This window comes from Tyto alba, unplaced genomic scaffold (genome assembly GCF_018691265.1).
Source record: "Tyto alba isolate M040663 unplaced genomic scaffold, T.alba_DEE_v4.0 Super-Scaffold_20, whole genome shotgun sequence".
In the NCBI taxonomy this organism is placed as follows: Eukaryota; Metazoa; Chordata; class Aves; order Strigiformes; family Tytonidae; genus Tyto; species Tyto alba.
In genome coordinates this window covers 7,840,410-7,851,719 of record NW_024881283.1, presented here as the reverse complement: position 1 = coordinate 7,851,719, position 11,310 = coordinate 7,840,410, and the positions used below count along the sequence as shown (strand labels likewise).

Below are 11,310 nucleotides of genomic sequence, written 5' to 3'. Positions count from 1 at the left end.
AGAAACACAGCGGGGCTGCTGCAACTCCTGTGACTGCAGTGATTACGTGTGTAATGGTGTTGATGGTATAGTTTGAACTCAGGGTACATGAAAGAGCTCAAACAATGTTCCACAAAACCTTTGATACTAAATGGTATGAAGTAAAGCTAGCACATTGGAAATGTCCTTCCAGGTTGCTGCCCAGGCCATGCACACATTCATACCTTCTATACCCTGTGCCATGACACCTCTTCACCACATCTGGCATTTCGACCATTTGGCTTCATATGACATGGCCATAGCACTTTGTTCATTATTGGATGCTGGAGTTAGGAGCTGAACCTTTGCCTGTAAAGTTCCTAAAACCATTCCTTTAATCCTGGGTTGAATCATCAAACCCCTTTACTTCATAAGGCTATGGTTTATTTGCAAAATCACACTAAAGCAAGTGGAATTTAGTGTTTAGCCTCAGCTTTCCTGGTCTGAGAAAGCACCTAAATGCACTCATGGTGAGAACAGCTGGGTTTTACTTCTGGTCAGCCTTTCTCTGGCAGTGCTCTTCAAGTGAATACTTCCCCATACCATTCAAAGCCTTGCTTATTCCTATAAATGGTTTCAGTTCTCCTCTAGAATTGATGTCATCAGACACTCACACTTTTTCACCACACCAGTGGAAATCAACATGCCAAACTATGCTTTTGGTAAAGTTGCAGTGCTAAATAAATTTGGGGTGTTTTTTACGTTGGTTTTGGTTCATTCCAGCCCGGGTGCTGTGTGTGCTGGTAACAGGAGCAGAGGATGGTTCTGCAATCACAGACTCCTCTCTATCGTGCAAATGGAGCATGTTCCTCATAGACAGTGTCAGTGAAGGGTGGGAGGAAGAAGATTAAGACCTCCCTAGTCTCCTTTGTGGACTACTGAGTGCATGAATTGAGATTAGTGTAAATTGAGATTGAGGGCTGAACTGAGATTAGTGTGAATCCTCACATTCCTGCCTACGTAGAATGTGATCCTAGCTGGATTTCAAGGGAAGAAGAGAATGTGTGACTTTTTCAGAGAAAGAAATGAGCAGCAGCTGAGAAACATGTCAGAACTGGGCCAAGACCGCATTAATCTGCTGCAGAGATGAAAAGTCTTTATCTTTCTACAAGCATTAAAAAGCACACCAGGATAGGGGACATATAGTTTCCCAGAATTGCTGAATCAGGAGCTATTACCACAGTTTCAATGACTGCTTTAAAGGCAAAGTCCATTTCATGGAAGTAGCCTCTTGTTTTGCATGAATCATATATCCAGTGGTAGAACACCAATATGTGTTTAATTCTTTTACTGTACCATGATACATTTAATTCTTTTAGGTTTGCATACATCTGCACCTGAATTTCTTTGGATGGATATATCATGCACCTGGATCTTTGGTATTAGTAAAGAGCAAATACAGTTTCTGTTGTGAATTTTGCTAAATTTTCAGTAAACTGAATCTGGAATTTGAACCTGAATCTTAACTCATCTTTTAAAGTAGTCCAATTCATAACAAATCTGAAGAATATGCAAGAAATAAAGGCCTATTATTTAAGTGCAAAGATACAGTATTGAAGTGTACCAAGAAGTAATTATGTCAGTAAAGGTACCTATCTCCACGATAGAATGATAGTGGAAACGGTTTGACTACTCTGTGCCATGTTAATATATTCAAGATTAGCTATGTTTATTTGCATTGCACTGTTTGCAAGGTAGGCTACTATTTCATGCAAGCAAACTTAATCTGGATTTTAGTATCACTAAGTCTTCCTAATAAAATTCCATGTTTTCATCCTGATGCCACAGTACTTTTAAGTCCAAATCTTTGAACAGCATAGTGAGAGGAGTGCCATTGTCCTGGTCTGAGATAGTGTCTTGGGACACTACATTATTCAGTTTTGTGCAGCTTAACTCCTTTGTTGCTGTTAACATTTCTGTTTCTTGAGTCTCTGGGAACTGCAATTTATTTGCAAAAGGTGAGAACGAATCTGGCAACATCCACCGCTCTGTGTTGTTCTCTCCAGGGAAGTTGTTACCAGCACCAACTGAGAAAAGGAGGGTTGCTGATAGACATGACAGCGATTCATCCTCAGGAACATACTCTGTGTCAACTTTCACTGAAGACAATAACAGCGGCAGTTCTGCTGTCTGCTGTCTATAGCATCCTCCTTGTTCCAGCAAAGGCAGTGACAGCTGGGATACATGCACTTTACTTTCCATCCCATCAGTCTGCAGCAGCAGTTGCTCTGTTTCCCCAGGGCTCCCCTGTAAGAGAACTGACTCTCTTGCGCCACTGCTGTTCCACAATGCCAAGTTTGGCCTCTGTTCTTTGTAATTCCAATGGCTGCAGCTCTTGCCCAGCATCTGGGTTATGAGCTTTCCACCAACAAAACTATCTGGAGAAACTTCCTTTAGCATTTGGTTTGGCTGCAAATTCTTCTTGTTCACATGGTCTGTGTCTTTGACACACACCCCATAGGTCAGGGGCAGAATTTTGCTGGATGCAGCAGTAGGAACACTTTGCTCAGGTCTGTGAGGAGTGTAACCAGGAGGAGCTGTGCTTGCCAAGCAGGGTGGCTGAGCGGGCAGCTGGAATGTCAGGACATTCATCTGTTGCTGATAGCCAGCTTCTGGTGGACGGAAAGACCATGGTGGCTCCGGTGCTCTGTCCAAATGTTGGCTGACCTGTGGTAACTGCACTTCAGGGATGAGAAGTGAAGGTTTGGATAAATTAATGGGCTTTATAATATGCTCCACTGTCAGTGTAAGAGGCTGGAATGATGAAATCCCTCTGAAGTCCTGTTGAAGTAGATAAATGTAAGTTATTAACAAGAAGCTGTGACTTTGAAGGTTTGTTTTGGATTCTTTAAAATTTTCTTCCAAGACATATCAGTAAAAGCCAGTAACAACCACCAGGGATATGCTTTGTTGACAAAATAAATTGGGGTTTTTTTTTGTGGGGAATGACCCTTCGGAGGAATAGACATCTCTCATCATGCATCAGGGCAACTGTGCAATCCTAAAATATGGGGAAGAAAAAAACCTGCTTTAATTTTTGCAAAATTTGGCCTGAGCGCTGGAGCATGGAAATAGATGGCCCTTAAGCTCATTTATCATGCAGAACCAATGCTTGGTATGAAAGATGAAGGATAGGTAAGAAGGCCCAGGGTTTCAAGAGGAACTAGTGATTTAGGATGCCTCAGGTTTTAACTACCTAACCCGACACCTCCTTTAAAGGGCCAGTTTGGGGGAAGTTCTGAGCATCCAGCTTTAGACCACCAGTAATCTGCAGTGACTGCTTAAGCAATGCTTTTGTCTGTTCATTCATCTTCCTCAATTAGCAATGCTACTTAAGTGCATGCACGTAGTCCTGAGCATTTTAAAGATTTGCTGCAATGGCTTAAGAACACTTACCAAAGACATAGGCTGTGCACTGTGTTGCTTGACATATTTGTAAATCACGTAACTAATTGCAGCAAACACCAGTCCGGCACAGAATGCGAGTGCCACGAAACAGTAGAGAAGCCATGTGTTGTCTGGTTAGTGGGGAAGAGAACAAGTTCAAAATGTAGCTTTAGAGAGTTGGATTAGAAGAACTGCATGAGATTAGATACCTGATGGTATAGGTTTAGCCTCTTAGGACTAGATTTTTAAATTAGGAAAGTCAGTGCTGATCAATATCTTTAGCAAGGCTATGTTATTTTATACCAGTTTAAAATCAGTCTCTTCTGTGTATCCAATATCCCAGCTGGACTTTTAAATTAGCAGAGTTAACAGCCTCACCTGCTAGTGTTTTTACCCAAAATACTTGAGATTTGCTGCTTCTCTGGAGGAGGTATATATATATTGTTCCATTATATTCAGTGTCTGGGTCCAAGTTGGAAACTTCAAATTCTTTATTGTGCTCGTTCTTTGTCCACTATTTAAAATACAGGCAAATTCTGTATTTTAGAAAGATTAAATGCATACATTTTCTTCAAATCATATTTCAAAATGAAGCAGAAAATTTTATTTACTAATAAGGTGTTATTGAACTGTAATAATTCCATATATATGCAATTTAAAATATATAATTTGCTTTCTACTGTCACTGTATTTAATTTTTGCATTTCATTCCTTAAGACTTGGACTAATTAAGTTGTTCTCTTTTTTTAGTCACCAGCAGTTTTACTTTTTGCTACTTGTACAGTACCCTTGGAAACTGCAGTTTCTTTTCCAGAATTTTAGAGGAATGCTTAAGGTTCCTCTTGTCTACTGAGAGTCAAGGATTGAGACTTTCCCTTGTACATGAGAAATCTCATCCATCATGTATAAGTTCTGAGGTCCTTCACCATCTAATGCAAAATGTGATTTACAAAAGTCAGTGGCCTGAGGTTGTGCTTTACCTTTTGGTGTGTCCTTTGGTTGAATATCGTTAAGTGATAATCAACAGCACCAAATTTGCTATAAATGTCCTCTATGGTTAGCTGGCGGTCATCCTCATCTCTCAATGGAGTATAGGGGGGCTGTATAAGAAACTTTATGGACCGTACATAAGGAATATACTCCACTTCTGGTGCTCCAATAATAGCTAGAAAAGATAGAACAGGCAGTGTCAGCTGTTAAGATTAAAGATGATACATTATCAGGTCATCTTATACACATCTTATACACACACCCTGGACTCACTGTAAATTATTACTTCTGTTTATATGCAAAAAGGTATTTGAGCTGTATTTCACTAAGCATAGGAAAAAACAGGCAACTGGAGATACTGTCTTCCCTCAGGGCTCTGACGCTTTTAGCCAGTATTTGTCCCCAGAAATTCTTGCCCCAAGCTTTCCCTTAGAACCATGTTCTCACTGTTTCTTCATGTTGCTTCCCTGTCCTGCACAGGGACATCCTCCTTCATGCGGGTGTGATGAGTGTGAAATCCCACTACAGGGCACTCAGTTAACTGCTACCTAAATTGCTAGTCCTATCCTACATCTGATTTTGTCTTTAGAGTAGTACAGCTCTCTTGTATCTACACTTAGCTTCAGTGAAAGGCATATGCTACACCCAACATTTAAACAGAGGTTTAACCCAATCTATACCAGCATCTTTAAAAGCAGCATTCAGTATTCCTCCAAGACCATGTCGCTTGAAAACATCAAACTGAAAAGAATGGCTCTGGGGGATCACCTCACCGTGGGTGCTAATGCCTATACTGCAATGAAAAGTGAATGTTCAATGATTGAAGCAACATATGGCTCTTTTACAGCTTATTTTGTGCGAAGATCTGAAGGCTTTTCATAATCACTGACGGCTAATGCTGCCTGAAGTTATTCTTGACAAGTGTGCAGTGGGAAAATTTTAGTCAGAGAGCCAATAAGGCTCCCAAAGGCTATGTTGTATGGCTGCAGTAGAGCTCACTTCGGGGTTGGGAACATTACGTATCCATTGGTCTGACTGCTTATCCTGATTTTCAGGAGTTCACATTTCATAGCTTCTCTGACTGTGTTACTGGCTGTCCACAAGCTGCCCATCATGTCTCTTACTAGTTTCCTTATGCTTCTCGTCAGCCTTAATAGCAGTTCTTCCTTCAAGGACATCTGGGTTTTCCTTTTCTCCTCTAATCCCACTTTGGTGTTAGACCTCAGGCAAAGGCCCTGCCCATTTGCGCATTTGCCTCCTTGCCCAATAACAAGCCTTCTTCAGGCCTTCACTCCCTCCTATCATGCACAGTCTTGCAGTACTGAAATTAGAGGAAATGTTGTCCTAAACATCAGTGAGATTTGAAATGGATCCCTAGCAACCAGGATTTAATAGATATCAGTAGTGGTACGTACTCTCTTTTCTGGGTTCAAATCTTTCCGAGCTCACCCAGTTGGAGGAGCAGTAGTTCTGGCCAGTGGCCCTCACCCTGGCATAGTAATGCTCTGTGAAGTTTTCAGTTTCACGAGTGAGATTGCAGAAAGGCTGTGTGATACTCTGGCACTCACGCTTGTTAAGCCAGGACTTTTCTCCATACCTTAGGACAAAAAAAGCTTTTAGTCTGTTTGGTAGAACAGATGCAATACAATCCTTTTCCAGAATGATCCAAATAGGCTGTTTTGCCAACTCTTAGTAGTTTTTAAATTAATTATTTCAATTAGCAAGTGACAGGGAATGGAATGGCAGAGAAACTTCCCCTGGACTACAGCCCTTAATCCGTTCCCATCGAAGACTTCTGCGTGGATATCACTTTGAGGATATTTCAAGGCACACACAGGAGCATCCTGTGAGTCAGTGACTGCAGGGTTCCCTGCCCAGCTCTGACACTAAATACATGCAAGTTTGCTGCAGGGTTTGCAGCCTTACCCAAAGGCAACAAAGCTGTTGTGTAGCATTGGTCTGATTTCTCTTAGCTCTAGTGACTGAACCAAAGGAAGATAATTGCAATTACCTGTATTTACAGGTGAAGAAACTACAGAATAGAGAGAAGGAAGTTGCTGAAGACAGAGTAGCTCAGTAAAAGTAGCTCAGAGTAAAGCTGGCAACCCAAGTTGTAAAAGTATTTGCTTAACTGAGCACCATCTACCAGTTTAAATAATGCTGTCCTTTACTGAGATCTTGTCTAAGCAGAACCATTTCTGTAACAGTAAAATAAGCAGCAGCAGCAGAAACAGCAAAATCTACTTTTCTTTCTTGGCCCTTCTCTTTCTGAGAACAGTGGCCCTAAGAACAACAGAACTCCAACAAGAAGCAAACTTCACATACTGTTTATATTGTACATCAAATACAGTGCCGGGGGGAATATCTGCTTCAGTTTCCCATGTCAGGATGTTCTCAAAGTTTGTAGAAGAAAATGTTGCATGTTTCAGACATGATGACCTCTCTGTAGTCACAATGCCTAAGGCAGCAAAGAAACTAGTATTAAAATGCATATTCTGGCATTCCTCAGATAATATGAGTCCAGTGCTGCTCAGCCTTTAGTTAACAGAAATATCAGGCATGCCACTTCCAATTTGCTAGAGATGGACTGCAAAGCAGAAGCTGGAACAGATCAGGAATTCAGACCTTACACACATCACCATATATGCCTTGCAGGTTGTTGATTCATCCTAAAGAAATGTGAGAAATTTATACAGAAAGGCCTCAAAAACTCAAGAGTCAGAAAGAGAATCCTTGCGCTCCTTACCAGCTTTCTTTTAAAGCAGTTAAATGGCTGGAAATCTAAGAATAATAACCTGTTTTCAAGGTTAGATTCATGTCTATGAATGTCTCTGCTTTCTGCCCATACTCAGCAAAGTGATACACAGATCAGCCCTGAAGATGTGACTGTCATTAACCTCTCGTGCTCCATGTCTTACTGGATGGAGACTGCCTGTACAGAGTGACACGTGAAGACCTGATGCCTGGACTCTGATCTGGGCGTGCCAGATTGAAGGCAAACAACTCACTCAACTCCCTGCCTTCTGAGCCCTGTGCATTTTCCCCACGGAGGATGGGTTCTGGTTTTGGTAAGCAGAAATGTCACTTGCCCCTGAAAAACATGCCCTGGTCTGAGCTGCCTCTGTAGAGCAGAACACCACCATGATCCACCTGCAGTGAACTGGCTCTGAGCCAGTCATGACAACACAGAGAGCGATATTTTCCCAAGGCTGCTTCACAAGACCTTCTAACTTGCAAGGTAACCTTCAGAATTTATAAGTCCTGTAAATTTGAATTATAGACACATCGTCAAAAATAGATAATTTATACATTACTCAACTGTTGATTTGCAGTATTGATAAACACCTTGAACACGTGTGGGCTTCAGCCTACACTGGCTGCAAATGGACAATCCCATTATGGTGCTGGTAAAGGGACACTCAAAATCAATGAGTCCTCCCCATGAAAAAATGGTGTCATAATCAAGTGAAAGTAGCACCATTTTACAGATTTGACAACTGAGGACCAGAATGGGGGGTGACTTGCACAAGATCACATTGAGCAGTTGTGGTAGAGCAGGGACTAAACCACACCAATTCCTGGATCCTCACTCCAAGCTTTCCTTCCACTTGCCTCCATGGAGAACTGAGCGTCAGCAGCCGCCTGCTGTATAGAAGGAGAATTTGGCAGAAAGGCATAGATCCAGTTTTCAGTCTTGTTGTGTATGGCATCTGGGCAGGGAAGCAACAAAGAAATGGGCTGCAGTTTAGTCAAAATTTTGTCCTGACCTCATCTGCCGTTGAACACTTGCCTCTGCTCGTGCAATGCTCAGCACAGTCTTCCTGGCAAGACAGAAATGCAGCAGTCGGTATAAAGGGAGTGGGTTTCCCTGTCTGAGCACCATGAAAAATGAGTCATCAATACCCTGATGCTATCCAAAGTAGGAAATCTATGTCTTCCTACATTTATCCATACTGAAACACAGTTATGCAAAGCAGCATAACACAAGCACAGTCAAGTGTGGGCAGGGAAAATCCAGGATATTTCACAGTGTGAAAGTCCCTCTGTTTTAGAAGTTTCTGAAGGCACCTTCCCTACAGTATAAAATCACAGACACAAGAGCAGATGAATTATAAGGCTGCTTGCTGAAAAGCTGGCATCTGAAAACATAGCAAGTTTATTTTTAATTCACCCAGGAGTGGGCTTGCCACATCTGGAGTAGGATTAAATGACTTTTAGGGATACATTATTTGTACCTCTTCTAAAATCAGGGCTGTTCTTGTATTCATTTGTGTCTCCGCTAAGACACAGGGGACTGATTCAAAGCCCTGTGAAGTCAGTGAATGTCCTTTACTCCTGTAGGATTTGGGTTGTAACGTATCAGTGGCAAACACTTTGAAGTGAAGGAATCTTTTCTTCTCCCTACTAATCCTTAAAGCACTGAGCACACCAACAGTATTTGAAAATATTAAAAGGAGACAGCAACACGGAAGAGAGCTTTTGAACAACCTCAGACAACAGCTCATTCTCTAGGTCTTATTTCAGTAAACATGATTGAACTACTCCCATACTACAGGATCAAACAGAAATGACCATTATCAGCAACAGGAAACGAGAAGTCAGGACTTACCGACCACTGAAAATACAGCCAAGACGATCAGAAATTGCTTCATGAATAACTATTCAATCTGGGCTGGGAGAGCAGGCAGTTGATCCTGTGTGCAGGTGAATCACCTCTTACAAGAGCTAAATTCTTGTTTGTGGGGCCAGGTTGGATTTGTTTCTCAGTAACAAGCTGCAGAGTTACTATCCCGCGTGCATTTGGATCTGAGATCACCGGCTAAAGATCTGTGCGCATGTGTAAGAGAGAATGTAAGAGTGACAACAGGAGCACCTCTCCCCTTTTGAGTATGCACACCTAACTGTACAAAGGTGCACAAGCCAGCAGCTTAGAAAATCCCCAGCTTTTGAAAGAGAGCCAAATACCATTTTGCTGATAAAGAGCTTCCTGCATGAAAGTCCTCACTGAGGTTTCTCAGTTTTGGGGCTTGATTTTCTGGTCAGGTAACTTCACCTTGTTAACACTCGAGAAATTAAAAGTTAGTGCTGTGCACCTAGTTGGTTTTATAACTGCTGCATGCAAGACACCTATTTCCTTAAGAAATACCTCTGAATACTTTCTTAAAATGAACGTCAGCCAGATCACTAGTTTTTAAGCTCCTCTATTGTTCATACTGGCCTTGGATGGGAGCACAAGCTCCTCAAGTCTGCCATGACTCTGCACTACCAGGTGGTTGCAGAGGTTCTCTCGTTTGATGTAGAAAGGAGGTAGTCTTTCCGCAGGAGCAGCATGTGCTGTCCCATGGCTTTACTCAGAGGCCACTGTAGACCTACAGTTTGGTTTTGTGGCTGCTTACAATATAAGGTTCTGAGTATCATGAATGCCATATGGTAAGAAAGAGATATAGTTCCTTTTCCATAGCGTTAGTTCTTTAGGTTGTTTTTACGTTACATTTTCAGGCTTTTCTCAGAAGAGGGAGAGACATTTCCTTCTTTAGGTCAAAAGTGAAAACTAATTGCCTGTGTGCAGGAGATGCAGATTTAGAACTACCAGATGTGTATAACATCTGAAGAGCTGGTACAGCTACATGCTGCTTATTTTACCCAGGGTGTCCTAAGCAGAGAAAGCTTCCCACACACAGCCTGCATTTGAGGCTTAGGAAACTCCCTTAGCCACTGCTTTTGAATTTTTATAGTATAGCTATTCCCTTGACACAAACCTCCCTGGCTTATTTCTCTGGCTTACTTTATTCCATGGTCATAACTTCACAGAATGGGGAAGTCCTGTACTCAGTTTTGCCTGTCCTCAGTTTTGCCTAGGATCAACTGGACCACTGCATAAAGCTGAGGTTCCACCAAAGCAAAACCAAATGAACTGGCTTTCTGAGCACCGAGAACTGTTCAAATTGCGATCACTTCAGCCTTAGAAAAGCTGTAACAGAAATACCTGCCCTCAACCACCCAGAACAACTGTGCATTAGACAAATTCCTTCTGATCAGTGCTCTTATATTGTCTAAAGCCTATGTAAAGCTCCTAAATGCTAGATTTTTTTTTTCTTATTATTACAAGTGAGTCCCATAAGCAACATCACACCTGCTGCCAGTTTAATCAAAATACAAACCTTCAGCTTCTGAAGCTGAAAGCACGCTGCTTTCACTGTTCTATCCCTGTGGCCAAACATGTGACAGAAATTACTACTGGTTCTGCTTACCTCTTCATCTCATGGATTTTCTGTTCCTGAAGTTGTTTCTATTCCCTGCCCTGCTTCAATATTAACAGGGCTGTATGCTTCAAACCATGCCACTGATGCATAGCTGTCATTTTGTCTTTCTCATCTCACTTGGACAAATGCAGAAGCCTCTCAGGTTTATTAAACAAGACACACCTATCCACCAGTATGGCCTATATCTAATTAACTACAACTCTTTGTTAGGGTGTTTCCCAAATGGCTTGCTAAAGTATTTACATTTTTTCCTTTCCGTCACAACACTGCCTCATACTTCTGCTGAGTGATGATAGGGCAGAGGTGAGGGAAATCGTAGTACACTTGAGACTTTAGTTTTGAAAATAAAACTTTATTTCTGCCCTTATTTATAGAGAGATGTTACCTTTTGAATAGCTCTGAATGTTTAGGTACCTGAAAATTTCCAATAGTCTGGTTCCGCATTTAAAATTAAACTCTTGTCTTTCAACTTGCAAACTGTAGAGCCTGAGTCTGTGTCAGAAGGTAGTTCCTAAGGACAAAAACAGACTGAGAGGTTGGTAACACATGTTTTCCGTGGAACTCTGCTTATAACTTGGCCCAGCTGGGGAAAGAGGAGAAAAGTCTTGCGTGCCAGAGATTTGTGAGGATGCTAGATTAAAGCCAGACAGAC

At 41.7% G+C, this 11,310-nt stretch overlaps 1 protein-coding gene across 1 annotated transcript; it reads right to left on the bottom strand.

The window, feature by feature from the left end:
• Window positions 1-1,227: 1,227 nt before the first annotated feature.
• Window positions 1,228-10,734, bottom strand: IL22RA1 (interleukin 22 receptor subunit alpha 1). The gene is made up of 8 exons (XM_009976762.3): window positions 10,647-10,734; window positions 9,005-9,222; window positions 6,721-6,853; window positions 5,811-5,992; window positions 4,386-4,570; window positions 3,784-3,919; window positions 3,415-3,536; window positions 1,228-2,799 (listed from the first exon to the last, which is right to left on the bottom strand). The coding sequence occupies exons 2-8, from the start codon at window positions 9,045-9,047 to the stop codon at window positions 1,771-1,773; spliced, it is 1,830 nt and encodes a 609-aa protein (XP_009975064.2). The 5' UTR covers window positions 9,048-9,222; window positions 10,647-10,734; the 3' UTR covers window positions 1,228-1,770.
• Window positions 10,735-11,310: the final 576 nt, after the last annotated feature.